The 14,474-nt window shown below is 50.9% G+C and overlaps 1 protein-coding gene across 2 annotated transcripts in view; it reads left to right on the plus strand.

Annotated features, from left to right (window-relative positions):
* SLCO2B1 (solute carrier organic anion transporter family member 2B1) overlaps positions 1-14,474 on the plus strand; it is a 39,617-nt gene that overhangs the window by 18,313 nt on the left and 6,830 nt on the right. For both annotated transcript variants that reach the window (XM_042894671.1, XM_042894672.1), the window contains 5 exons: positions 254-481; positions 1,502-1,600; positions 2,316-2,446; positions 8,685-8,793; positions 13,011-13,175. In XM_042894671.1, coding sequence (XP_042750605.1) covers positions 254-481; positions 1,502-1,600; positions 2,316-2,446; positions 8,685-8,793; positions 13,011-13,175 — 732 coding nt within the window. The remainder of the gene's footprint in view (positions 1-253; positions 482-1,501; positions 1,601-2,315; positions 2,447-8,684; positions 8,794-13,010; positions 13,176-14,474) is intronic.

Genomic DNA, 14,474 nt, shown 5'->3' on the forward strand with positions numbered 1-14,474 from the left:
GATGTGGCTCTGGGCAGCCTGGGCTGCTGGTTGGTGACCTGCACACAGCAGGGCTTGGAACTGGATGAGCGCTGTGCTCCTTTGCAACCCAGGCCATTCTATCATTCTATGATATGATTATATTTCTGTTTTTCCTGCTCGCTGCAGGGAGATTGGAAGTAGATGATCGTTAAGGTCCCTTCCAACCCAAATCACTCTTGCCGCTCTCTTCTTTTCTCCTGACCAACCCTCAGACCCTCTCTTGTCCCCACAGGTGTGTTCAGCAACACCACCGACCTGTGCCAACCCGAAGGCATGGGCTCCTCGGGGAACCTCAGTGACTCCATCTGTGCCCCCCACACCGCCAGGGAGAACCACGAGGTTCTCCTCGTCATGTTCATCGCCCAGGTGCTGCTGGGCATCGGCGGTGTCCCCATCCAACCCTTTGGGATCTCCTACATCGACGACTTTGCCAGCGAGAGGAACTCCCCCCTCTACTTGGGTAAGGCTGGGGCGGTGGTGGAAAGAGGGGAAAACGGAATTAACCCTCTGTAGCAGGAACAGACGGACCAGGTGTGCTGGAAAATGTGATTTAGGGGAGCAATTGGGATTGCTTTTAGGTGTGGGGAAAATGATAAGAGGCTGAAACAGCAGGAACAACCATCTAGAGGGTGGGCAATAATCCTTCAGGTGCAACGAGTGGGGGCAGATGCATGAGAGAGATGTCTCACTGTGGTGGGACGGATGAGATGGTCCACGCAGGTCCTCCAAGCCCTTCAGCATCTATTATCTGTATTTTGAGCTGGATGGGCCTGCAAGGATGGCTCAAAAACAGGTCACTGCTGTCATAGGGTGCTGGAAGTGCCCTATGAAATGGATAAGCCATTTCTGGAGACAGCCAAGGTCAGGCTGGATGGGGATCTGAGCAGTGCTGGAGCTGTGGGTGTCCCTGTGCGCTGTGGGGAGTGGGACCAGATGGCCTTTAAGGTTCCCTTCCAACTCAAACCATTCCGTGGTTCTAAATTTTGCTCCAGACCTTTGGAGCTCATTTAAAAGAATGGGAGCGGGACTTTCAGCATGTTTATAGTTTGCATCGGCAATTCACATCGAAGGGTTTGCTGATAACTGTTATCACCTTCACCCTGCAAAGGGCGGGCAGTAAACTGGCAATGGAAATTAACACACGTGGCATGATGAACTAAAAAATCCCTTGAACAACTTGGCTTTGTGTAGATTTATGATGTCAAAGGGCACATCTGGCTCCCTGGGGGAATTTCAACTTGCTGAGCAGGCTGGAGAAAAGTAGCAAGGAAACATCTGAGTTTTGCAAAACCTTTCCTGCACAAGGAGCCTGGAAAGCACGGGGTTGTTATCCCCATAGATAGGATAGATCTCAATAGGAGAGAGGTGAGAAAGCTGCTGGGAAACAGCCCACAGTGGGGGCAGGTGTGGTGGGAGACATCTGCAGCCCCCACAGCCTCTTTGCACGGGGCTGAGCCCCTCTCTGCTCTCTTCCCTGCAGGCATCCTGTTCTCCTTGACCGTGGTTGGGCCTGGGGTGGGCTTCATGCTGGGCTCTGGCATGCTGCGTTTCTACGTCGACATCGACAAAGTGGCTGGAGGTGGGTGAGGGCAGCAGCTCTGCTCAGCCATCCGTCCCCATCGTGCTGCGTTGCTGAGGAGCGAGCTGAGATGGGACCCTGGGCAAAATGTTTGGGTGGGTGACAGTCCAACCCACAGCACAGAGTTGGAACTGGGCGACCCTTAAGTGTCCCCTCCAACACAAACTGTTCTGTGATTGGTAGCACGGCACGAGCCAGGTTGGATGTTGTACCGTGGGACGCGGTTTAGTAGGGAAATGTCAGTGGTAGGTGGACTAGGTGACCTTGGAGGTCTCTTCCAAACTTGGTGATTCCATGCTTCTACAGAACCGTGGAATATCCCGAGTTGGAGAGGACCCACAAAGACCAGTGAGCTCAGCTCCTGGTCCTGCACCTCACCACCCAACCTTATGGCTGAGAGCTGTGTCCCAGAGCTCCCTGAGCTCCAGCAGCTCAGCCCCATGCCCACTGCCCAATGCAGCAGAACCTTTCCCTAACACTCAGCCCGACCCTTCCTGACACCTTCCCCAGCTCTCCAATTTACTGAGGTCTCTCTGAAAGGCAGCTACACCCTTACTTAGTACACCTTCAGGGACCTCAGAACTGATGGTCCCCAGGGTGGGAACCTCCTCCATGGAGCACACCGTTGTCTTGGGTGCCTGGGGCCACTCAGCATCACGCCTTCGTTGCACTGTGGGACTTGGACTAAACACCATTCCATCTGTTTGTGCTGCAGATGAGGTCCTGCTGACCAACAAAGACCCACGGTGGGTTGGTGCTTGGTGGCTCGGCTTCCTGGTGGCAGCCAGCCTCGTGGCCGTGTCCGCAGTGCCTTATTTCTTCTTCCCACGGGAAATGCCAAAAGAGGTAGGAGAGGGGCTGGAGATGGTTCCTGTGGCATTGCACACAAACATCCTTCCTCAAGGAAGGACGTGGTGTACGGGCAAGGTGGGGGTGGGTCAACGATTGGACTTTTAATGGTCTTGGAGGTCCTTCCCAACCTTCACAATTCTGTGAGTGGAGAGGGTGGGGGTGGGTTGGGGTTGGACTCGATGGATTTGGAGGTCTCTTCCAACCTTAATGATCCCGTGGTTCTGTGAGTGGACGTGGTGGGGATGGGTTGATGGTTGGATTCGATGGTCTTTGTGGTCTTTTCTAACCTTAATGATTCTGTGATTCCACGTGAGCTGTGGTTTGGCCTCACATCCAGCATCAGTTGTTCTTGCTTAGGCTCTGTGCTAAGCACAGCCCAGTTGAGTGAAACCCAGCCACGTGCAAGCAGCTCAACGGATGTGATGACTTCATGGGGGGACACCAAAGCAGCGCTTCTGTGCAGGAGAATATAGAACCAGGAAAGCCCTGTGTGATGGAGGTCCTGCTTTCTCACCCTCCTGGCCCAGCTGCACTCCCCACATCCCAGGGGAAGGAATGGTCCTCCTTCTGCCTTGTCCATCTTGGGAGCTGCTGGCAGCTGTGACGCTGCTGGCCCGTTTCCTATGTATCTGATGAGGAAGTCAATCCTGTTTCATAGGAAATACAGACAATGGAACAATGCATCCCCAGCTTTCTTGAGAAGTGCCCTGGCTGTGTTTGAAATACTGAGGCTGGTGGGTAGTTTGTCTCATTTCCACTGCTAAACCCCATTTTTTCAGCACTCGCTTGCACGCAGGGTTGCAGCACCCAGCTTTGCTCACACCTCAGTGCTTCCAGTGGGGTCTCAACCTCTCAGGATCCCTGGTGAGCAAATGCATACTTGTGCCAGCACACAAAACAGCTGCTGGGCTTCCCAGTTGCTGTGCTGGGCTGTGGTTCTGGCTTTCTGGCAAACAGAGCATGGCAGAGAACGACTCAAAGCATGTTGTTCTTATAAAGGAGGTGTGACACAGGAAGGCTGGGGATTCTTTTCGCTGTCGGAGTCCCACGGAGGTGCTTGGTTGGTGAAATTGCATTCTTTTCAATGTCATGGTCATGCTGCAGCCTGTCTGGCTGCCTCTCACATAGATTTCATCTCAGAATGCTAACACTTGTCTAAACAAGCACGTGCACCTCCTGGTGCAGAACAGCTCTTCGTTTCTCTGGAAATACCACATCAACAAGTGATTCTTCAAGGGATTTGGGCTCCTCCTGCTTGTGAAGTGTCACCAGTTGGACCAGCTGGGCTTTTTTGGGGGGGATGTCGTGTTCTACCCCTGTTGGGTTCCCAGAAACGCTGCAGCCCTGTGAGGCAAAGGGGAGTCCTCATGCCTTCATTTTCTTTCTCCCAGCTCACTCTCTACACCTCACCTGAGCTCATGGTCATCCCTCCAGACCACAGCACACTCTCCCCAATGGACACCATCCCACAGACATCTCTGGTTCATTGGCCAAGAGAGATGGAGGATTTTCATTCTACAGCCACGTTTCATCTTCACGGCTTCTTTCCTTTGAAGTTCTTGGAAGGACATTTGCACTTCGTGTTAACACTAATGAGAGTTTGCTCCTTTGATCTTTTTTTTTCTCATGAATCAATCTCTCCATCAGTGCTTTTTTTGGTTCCCCTGCTTTGAAACCCATCAGTGCATTTCTAGCATCCTGAATAACACTGCTGGAGGGACAACCACAGCGAAGCCGTAAAGTTGTCATCGTCTCAAGTTGAAGATAAGAAGAAAAGGCCTTTAGTGGACAAACTGCCTCCAGTCAAGACCAGTTTTATTCCAGTCATCCCAGTTTAATGCTGCCTTCATTTCTCACGGTTTTGCCCCAGACCTTGAGCATCTTCCAGTTCCTCAGTAGGCAGTTGGGTCAGTGCTGTACCATCCATCCCGGGTCTGAAAGGGGAAAAGGTGCCCTCTCAGCACCTGAAACAAAAGAGGAAGCACTAACCTTGTTCAGCACTGTGCCGAGGACCTCTCCAACCCGAGGAGCCCTCTTTTCCAACCATCCTGACTTCTGCTGGTTCTCCCAATGCAGCTCACTGCAGCAGGGCCGGCGCTTCCCCACCTCTCCTGGAAAAACCATCTTCAGTTCATTCTTACTCCTTCCGTGGCTGCACCACGTGGAGATGGACCTGGAGCATTTGTTGTTCTCCTTCTGACATGCTGGATTTCCATTGTTTATTTAAACTCTGGCGTTGTTGAAGAGGGAGAACAGGATGCTGCCATCCACCCTTTGTCAGCCCCAAGCCCAGCGTAGCCCATCCATGTGGAGCACACCAGAAGAGATGACTGAGACAAAGCTTCTTTTGTGCTGCGTCCTTCTTCATCCCGATGCCCCACGTGTGTTGGATCAGCTTGGAGAAGTGAAACATCAGGGCTGTAAGGAAGCACAAATATGAAAGGAACCATGCCACCAAAGATAGGAGGGAGAGAACAGGGGTGGCCAGAGGATTCGTGCCTTTGCAGTGGATTTTGGGGGGCATTTCATGGCAGGGCTGGATGGGTGGGCAGTGTAGGAGCTCTCAGGATATGCAGCAGTGCAATGGCTCTGTGTTGGCCCCCAAAGAGCATCTGCTGGGATTTCTGCTTTGTCCCTGGGTGAGATGAATCCCCTGTTGCCCATCCCTTCAGCTCTCACTTGTAATTCACCCCTGAAATGTTTGAGGAGATGCCTGAAGGCAAAGGGAAACACCAAGGTAGGAGACCTATGTGGCAGAGCAGAGGTTTGGGATGTCACCTCCCTTCTTCCATGCTTAAACCCGTCCATCTCATGACTGGGTGATTCAGCATTGTGTTGTCAGGGTTAGGGTCGTATGGTTAGGTCGAGGTTGGACTTGATGGTCTTGCAGGTCTTTTCCACCTGAGCAATTTTATGATTCTACGATCTCAGCAGTGCCTCACACTATGGGGCAGGAATTGGCAAACCAAGGACAACATCCTGCAGACAGATCAGCAGGGAACTTCCCAGGTCCCATGCTGTGGGATGGCAGTGACTTGCCTTTTTCTGTCCCAGGGACCTCCTGCAATGGAGAGGAAGTGAAAAATAACTTCTCCCATTGCTCTCTTGGGACAAATAGTCCACATTTATCCGAATCCTCCCACGTTGATCCAGCAGTGACACGGTTTGCTTCCAGGGCACGGAGAAAGGAAAAGAACCCACAGGGAACTTTCAATGATCAGCTCCTTTTGTTGCTGTCAGCTGCTGGCCAGAGGTTAAAGAGCTGGGCAGGGGAATCCAAGCATTTGTTGAGATTCTTTCTCCCCAGAGCCCCCTTCTCCATTAAAACCTCTAAGCACCAGCCTGGAAATAGAGGACATTTGGGGAGCACTCGGAGGGCAGGTGGCAGAGTGCAGTGGTGCAGAAGCAGCTGCGTTACAGGAAAGTGTTGATCTCAGTGGTTGGATTTTCCCAATGGAATGTCAAATACAGGAAGAGTTAAAAATAATCACCTGGCTCCACCTGAGCAAGGCTGCAGGATGGCTATTTCAGCACTCAAGGAAATGGGACCCTGGGGGACCCATGTCTGCTGGAAGAGACACAGAGGAGCGTTTGTAAGGAACACGACCTTGTCAGGAGGGAGGTGGGTGCTTTTCCAGGCGATGAGGTTTCACGTTTTGTTTGTGCAACACCTAAATAGGTTTGCTGGCTTTGCTTTGCACTGTGCCTGGAGTGGCAGGTTCAGCTCAGCCAGAGGGGAAATCTGCCGGAAACCCCAAATTAAGCACAGAAAATCTGTATGTCACAAAGCTGGTCATTTATCCCCTTCTTCCCATGGTGTATCCGCATGAAACCAGGCTGCAGTAGCCACCTCCATCTGCAAAGCAGGTCCTGCTCTTCCCCTGGCTCCCAGCCCTGCTCCGCTGTGTCTGATTTATTCGTGTCTGTGCATGGAAATGGGACAAGAAGAGATGGGCTCACATGGCACCATGCTCACGTTTTCCTCTCCAAAGGAGTGATCAGGCACTGGCACAGCTGCCCAGAGAGACTGGGGGGATCACCATCCTTGGGGATGTTCCAGAGCAGTGGGGATGTGGCACTGAGGGATGTGGGATGGTGGGGTGGGTTGGGGACCTTGGAGGTCTTTTCCAGCCTCAGTGAGTGCATGAGCCAATGGTTTTGCTGGTGCTTCCTTGGGAAACCCAACCAAGACCCCTCAAAAGCCCAGCTGCCTCCTTCACCATCCCAAGAAGCCTGACAGCGTTAGACAAAACCCCATTGCAGAAGCAAAGGATGCAACGGCAGCCCGGTCCATCGAGCCCTTTAAGGAACAACCCTTAAAAAAAAAACAGAGCACGGGGCCATTCTGCACGACATTTCCTACTTTTGGTTGTTTTCCTTTGGCAAGACACCTCAGCAGATGGCTGGGAAGCGCCGAGCCACCAACCTGCGTTGTTTTACCCAGTGATGTCAGCATGCCAATGCATGATGCAACACTGAAATCCCCACGGCAGGCAGGACCCGCTCCCTCCCTGCTTGCTTTCCCACTTTTCCTGCTTCACCCCTCAGGAATGCATTTCCTCCTGCAGGAATATATTGTGAATCTGAGCCAGTGCATCCTGCGTTCTCCTCCAGGGCTTTGCTCCTTGTATGGAGATGCACACGGATCTGTCATGTTTACACAGAGGCTGGGGGGATGTCGAGGACTGGGGATGTGGATTTGGCTCTGGGTGTGCAGCCCTGCATGCTGTTCCCACTCTGAAACGACAGCAGCTGTCAGCTGGGAAAGCTGCAGGGAGCAACAGCTTGAATTCGTTTTTGACAAATGCTTGTGGTTTTTGCTCCTGCCTGTCTGGTCCTGATGGAAAAGCGGGAGGAACTGGATTTGTATCTGTGCATTTGAAATGATTATATCAACCTCTGTGCTCTACCGATGGCACATGGAGAAGGAGCTGCACAGATCCCACTGCTGCTGTGCAGAGACTTCAGAAGAGACAGTGGCATTCTCAGCACGGGACATCGTGACCTTTCCAGTGTTTAATGTCGTGCTTTCAGAGAAAAAGAGCTCATTTCAACCAACAAACCATCCAGCTCTTGTAGGGAATGTAGAACATCTAATTTCCATCAGATGAACTCATTTGTCTGACTCACGTTAGCTGATGTGGGATGTCAGACGTGGCTCCCAGGGCCGCTGGCTGAAAATAAGCTGTGGTTTTCCATCAAACCACGCTCCCCCTGAGCTCCCTCTCCATGTAATGCTTCTGTAGTAGCACTTCTCACCTACTTCATGCCCTCATCCCACCAGTAAAAACCTGCAGAACGAGTGCATCCAAAAAACTCCCCTCTCCCTTGGCTTCCCTCTTGCTGGTGCAGGATGGTGTGCAGGGATGTAGGGTGCTGCTCTTGGATGGCTCCTAAGGGGGTCGGGATGGAGCTGGAGTGATCCAAGGGCCCCACGTCCCACCTCTCTTTCTCTCTGCTTTGGAGTGGTGGCAGCGGGACAGGCAGGGTGTGGATCCCATCCTTACAAAGCTCCAACCATCAACTGACACTAAATTAGGGCTGTAAGCACCGAGACCCGGACACATCTGCCCTGCAGCTGCGTTGATCCCCAGAATGGAGGTCCCTTCCATGGAGGGAAAGGATATCCCTTTCACGCTGTTGTTCTTAGGGGCAAAACCTATAAAGGCACCAGAAGAGAGCAGAGTTGCTAGAATTCAGCTGGGATTCTCATAATCCAGAACAGTGGAAAGAGGCTGAGAGAGGTGAGGGGTCTGCAGCTGCACAGCACAACCCAGAGCCTTTGGCACATCCCCATCGTTGCCTCTGCGTCCCCATCTCCATCTCCACTGAGGAGAAATGCTCATCCTCCATCCAAAACAGGAGAAATCCACATCCTCCATCCCAAATGAGAGCTCCCTTTGCCTCATTTAGGTACACCTTGCTCAGGTGTACATGGTTTCTTGGGTTTGTGTGCCCATAGATATTTATGAAATACAATTCAGTCCTGTGGGGAAAAGGGGAATAAAAGGCCCTGTCATGCAGACTTCTGCATGGATGCTCTCATCCTGATGACAGGATTTGCTGGCAGGACGCAGAGCATCACAAGCTCCATCTGTGGAGGGTGGGCTGCCCTCTGCTTTCCCCAGGCTGTGATTCCAAAGGGAGATTTCCCCTTCTTCCTTCAGCACAGCTGTGGGAAGGGTGAGCTGGGTGGGAATGTTGGTGTTGATCAACTCTTACCTGTCCACAGGTGACAAGTGGGAAGGAGATCAGCAGCAAGAAGAGCAAGGATGTGCTCCGCCAGCTCAGGTCGAGGTCCGAGCACGTGCAAAACCTCTCCCTACTCCAGTTCATCAAATGTAAGTCTGTGGCTTGGCGGGGAGTTTGTTTCTATCAGTGGTCTGAGTGAGGGAGCTGAGTGCATGGGAAAGAAAGCATGCATTGGACCTCATCCTCTTGCTGGTCCATCATGGCTTCAAGCACTGGAACAGGTGTCCAGTGCAGCAGTGCTGTCCCCATCCCTGGAGGTATCAAAAAGACACACGGACATGGCACTAAGGGACGTGGTTTGGTGATGGCACTCAGTAGGCCAGACTGATGGTTGGACTGGGTGACCTGGGAGGTCTTTTCCAATCTAAATTGTTTTGTGATTCTGTGTCTTCCCTGCTTGCACGTCCACCCATCCTGGCAATGGGCAGTGTCCCGTTCATCCATCCTGTCAATGCTAATAGGAAAGAGGGGTATTCCTCCCTGTGCTCAGCCCTCAGGATGCAGGTAGGCATCCTGCTGGCTCAAATGCAATTCACAGATTTCCTCCTTGTCTGCACACAACCCACAGCCCAGCCTGTGCTGATTCAAGCATCGTATGAGAGGGGCTCAGCCCCATCTCGTTGTCTGGGAGTGGGGGCACTCAGCACTGCCTGGCTTCATGGCTCATCTGGTCAATGGAAGTGGAAGCCAAATGGAACCCAAACCCTGCACCAGAACCAAATCTAGCAAGGAAGAGGGGGCAAACCCACAGCAGAGCCACGAGAAGGGAGAGGCGTGCCCAGTTAGAGCAGGGTTTGCTGCTTGAGTACCACCATCTGCTACTGCTCAGCTTCCAAGTGATCACAGTCCTGCCCCCAAAACCTCCTCAGCTCCTGTCTGTCAAGCCTGGTGACAACGTGACAGCCACGCTGCCCTGCTTGTCCTGCAGGGGATGGCTGCAGCCAGGGTCTGAGCGTTTAAAGCCAGCTACACGTCTGTGCAGGCTGGAATTAATCCAGAGCAATGAGCTTGTTTGGAAGTCGGGGGGCTTAGAGATGCACTTAGAACTGAAGGGAATCAGCTGGGCTTGGGTCTATTGAGGCTACGGGTCAGGTTTGTTTGACATAAATATTTGGTTCTTGGGCAATTACTTAAGAAAAGTGACCCCCTGCAGTCAATTCACATCTATTTCCCAAGTGTTATCCCTTTCATTTATTGCAAGCTCTCTTGTTTTACGAAGGTCAGCACAGGGCAGGCACAGCCAGCGTGGGCAGGTTTCCATTCTGCTCTTTGCTCCACTCACTTGCAGCCCAATGCTGAGCTATAAGAGCCAACCTGGGGGCCGTTCCCCCACTGACTTCACTGCACCATCATTTAGCAAACCGTTCACCCAGCACACCGCTGCTGGGAGCTGTCGTGGGGGAGCAGATTTATGGCAGTCAGTTGGGATTTTTCACACTGATGCTCTGCTCTCTGCCCCCCAAAAATGAGTAAAAATGAGCTCCCTGTACCTGGGTGGGGAGAGGAGGAAGTGCCTGGCCTCTGTGTGGGGTTTGCATCAGGGCTGTGATAATAAATCCATTATTGCCAAGAGTTTATCCCCAAGTCTGAGCCCTGAGAATCTGTAATTTTGGCCAGGAAAGCAATCTTGCTGAGGTGACCAAGGTTTTGTAAAACCAGCAGTGGCAAAGCTCAGGGCTGGACCTCACTCAGACATCTGGAGGTTGGACTTGGTCGTCTTAGAGGCCTTTTCCAAGCTTGGTGATGCTGTGATTCTCTGATCTCAGCCCCAGCAGCTCAATATATACCTCCTGCTTACAGAAATGGGGCTGCAGTGATGCCCAGTGCCAGCCTACAGTGCCATCCTTGCACCCACAAAACCCTCGCCAGATCCAGAATACGGATGGTAGGTGGTGTGTGATGACGTAACAGGGGCAGATTAGATGAAGCCGAAAGAAGTTAGAAGTTAATTAGTTAGAAGCTGACTCATCTGCGTGCTGCTGGATGGAGATGGCCATCAGCAAGAAGATGTGGGTTGGGCCTCGTCTTCTTGGTGTTCCACCAGCATCCCAAGGGGTGCCAGGGGGGTACAGGGACAGGAAGCCCTGTGCATTTCTGCAGGTTGTGTTCCTGCATGTGGCCACGCTGACGGCTATGGGTTTCCTTTTGGGGTGGGATGAAGGAAAGCATCAAGATCCCGTCAGGAATCGCATCAAACTGAGATCACAGCAGACTGCTTCTACCTCCATCCCAGGACTTCCCTATGAAAGCTTCAAAGCGAGGACAAGCTCGGGCCCATGGATGAGGTTCTCTGTATTCTCATTTTCTCTGTCAGGTCTCTGGGCTTTGGGTCTGTGTGGGATGAGGCGTGAGGAGCAGCTTGCAGAGCCCCGGGGGCTGCACTTCAAGGACAGGAAGAGCTTTCCCATCCGCAGGCTCAATAACAGGATGGGGCTGTGTGTGGGGCAAAGCACTGGGGACCTTTCCAAACAGTGAGCTCAACTCCTGAGAAACAAGCAGGCTCCAATAACCAGAGCTATTCAAAACGAGGAAAGTCACAGCGCTGTGGGGAGCAATCCTGGCTCCTGCACAGATGTGCTGGGTGACTTCGGGCTGCTCCCTGCTCCTTTTGCTGTGCTCCATTCGCAGCCTTTGGATCTGCTCGCAGCAATGAGATCAGTGAGCTAGAAGTCATTTCCATCGCTAATTTCCATTGCTGATTTCCAGCCTTCTGCTGAAAGCACCTGGGAGGACGCTCAGCCGCTGCTGCACAATTTGGGAATTAATCCATGAAAGGTGATCTTCAAAGCAATTAAAATCTGGGGCTCGTGACCTGTTGGTTTCTCGGTGATGCCTAAAGATGGTTTCAAGTTTTGTGTTTTTTTGTTAAAAAAAAAAATTATATATATATATATATATATATATTTTTTTTTTTTAAGGGTTTTTTAGGACTTTATTCCACATGCTTTTAATATCAGGCTACCTGGAGCTATAAGGCTATCCAACTACCAACCCATCTCACAGAATCACAAAGGCTGGAAGAGATCTTCAAACTCATCCAGCCCAACCCCAACCCATCCCCACCGTTGCCCTCTCATAGAATCGTGAGGGTTGGAAAAGACCTCCAAGATCACAAAATCCCCCTGTTGACTCATCCCCACATGCCCATGTCCTTGTCTCGTGGACCTTGCACTCTCTGGACTCTCTCTGGAGCCCTCCTTTGGCCCCAGCATCTCCAGCTGTTTGCACAACCCTGGGAGCAGAATGCTGAGCTCATAGGGAATGCTCCCATGAAGGCGAGCTTTCCCTTTGCATTTGGTCACCCTCTGGCAGCCATGGAGAGGTCTTTGCTCTTCATGTGACTTTTTAGGACGAAAACAATAGAAGTGAATGCACAGCTTGGGGCAGCTCCTGGCAGATGGTTCTCCCTGCTGGAGCAGATAGAGAGATTGTCCCCATGTTTGTGAGCTGCTGGGAATTAACACCGTTAATTTACAGCAAGGCCCTCGCATTAATCCTCCCTGTTAATTCCTTATCTCTGCTCCAACATATTGGCTTTCAGAGCCCTCATCTGGGAAGCTCATCTGCTGTTTGTCTGGAAGTTGCCTTTATGTATGCCCTCTGCTTACGTGCTGCAAAGCAAAGGCATGAGCAGAACGAGGGCTCAGCATGGGGGGAGAAGCAGCTCCGGGCTGGAGGTCTGCAGCTGGTGGGTGTCAGTGTCCCTTCAGCAAGTCTTTGCTCAAGTACCAAGAGTTTGGCCTCGGGGGAATCTGCTGGCGTCGTTTCTTGCCTGTAATTCAGAAAAATGCATCCTAACCATTGAAAGTAATAACATTAATAGAGAAGCATCTTTACTACCGAAACAGAAAGGACACTGCAGTTTCAACCACAGCAAACAAACAAATTAACACTTAGTGACCTCCCAGATGTTTTTTTTTCATGCCAAGGCAGAAAGTTTCGGGGAAAGGAACTGAGGCTGTTTCCTTGGGACATGTATGCAACCACTGATGCTTCGACCCGACTTCTTCGCATCCAATCCACCACATAATATAACTGAAATGATAAACCCTGAAAGCACTCGTTCTGCCTTTTTATAAGGGAGATCTTTGGTAGACCTCACCAATCCCGAATTGTTAATCCTGCACAGGGTTTTCCATGGGATCCCACGACGGCTTGGGTTGGAAGGGACCTCAAAGATCGTCCAGTTCCAACACCACTGCCAAAATCCCCAAACTTTGGGGAAATTTCAAAGCTATGCCATTTTCTATGGGTGGTATTTTGCTGTTCCCCTCTGTACGCAGCAGGCTGCCCTTTCTCCTTCCAGATTTTCCTGTGGTCCTGCTGAGGAACCTTCGCCACCCCGTCTACCTGCTGGTGGTGTTGGCTCAGGTCAACCTCTCGGCCATGGTTGCTGGCTTAGCCACCTTCATGGGGAAGTTTCTGGAGAGACAGTTCTCCCTCACAGCCTCCTTTGCCAACATGATCATTGGTAAGTGTCGCTGTCGTGCGTGGGGACTTGCCAGGTTCTGAGCTCCTTCTTGAAAACCAAGGAGAGGAGAACAACTCATGGCAAGAACAGAGCAAGGAACCATCTGGGTTGATTTGTGCACGTTTCTCTGGTAGGGATTGCTTTACACAGACCGTTAGTGAAAGCTCTCTCAACAAGCATGCATGAAATAAAATGAAAAATGGCAAAAATACTCATGTGCATTGTAAAGACACTTTGCAGCAAGAGAGCAGCCCAGCTGGAGTCTTCATCTTCTCTTAATCTTACTGTAGTTAGACTAATTGCTCATAAAAATTGGGCTAATTTCTTGCTGTTGGTATTGTTATGAAGGAAACAAAGATATTATGAGCAGGATATGTTCTCACGAGACAAAACTGCTTTTACTTTTAATACCCAGAACGTCCGTTCTCAAGCTGGGACCTGTGTCATGGTAACCAAGATGTGAGGAATAAGGCTTGAAATCAGCCAGAGCACCCAGGGATCTAGATAACAGACAGGGGGATCTTTTGAAATGTAATTCTAAGCAGCGTGCATCCTCAGAGTGAGGATCTTTGAAAAATAAATCGGAAGAAAATAAGCAGAAAAGAGGAAGGCTAAGTGCTGAAATGATGGTGTTCTCCACTGATGTGCCCTACTGGGTCGTGCCCAGCCTTGATTTACCCTTGGCATTAAAGATGTGTGGTGTATTTCTCATATGGATTTATCCATCTTTCACTCCTGGCTGCTAAATCTTGCTTCTCCTTTTTCTGTTAGAACTGAAAGCTCTCATGTAGCCGGAAATCCTTTCCTTCCTTGGGTATTTATAGGGTATTTATGGGCTGAAGGTAACTTCCTTGTTGATCCTTTGATGAATTAAACACACTGCACTTCTTCAGAATCCCTTTATAAGCTGGGATTTTCAAAACCCCAAGTCTGTCATGGAAACCTTTACAGTTTTGTAATGATGAGAGCAGAAAACGGACACACTGTTACATCAGTGGTTCATTGTGCAGAAAATAGCTGTCTTGGAATCCTGGAATCACAGAATTGTAAAGGTTGGAAAAGACCTCCAAGGTCTCCAAGTCCAACCCCAACCCATTCCCACCATGACCACTTGTGGAATCATGGAATCATGGAATCATGAAGGTTGGAAAAGACCTCCAAGGTCACCAAGTCCAACCCCATCCCATCCCAACCATGACCACTTATGGAATCATGGAATCATGGAATCATGAAGGTTGGAAAAGACCTCCAAGGTCTCCAAGTTCATCCCCAGCCATCCCAACCACAACCACTTACAGA

This window comes from Lagopus leucura, unplaced genomic scaffold (genome assembly GCF_019238085.1).
Source record: "Lagopus leucura isolate 7727_CA_CO unplaced genomic scaffold, USGS_WTPT01 210-0_obj-0_obj, whole genome shotgun sequence".
NCBI lineage: Eukaryota > Metazoa > Chordata > Aves > Galliformes > Phasianidae > Lagopus > Lagopus leucura.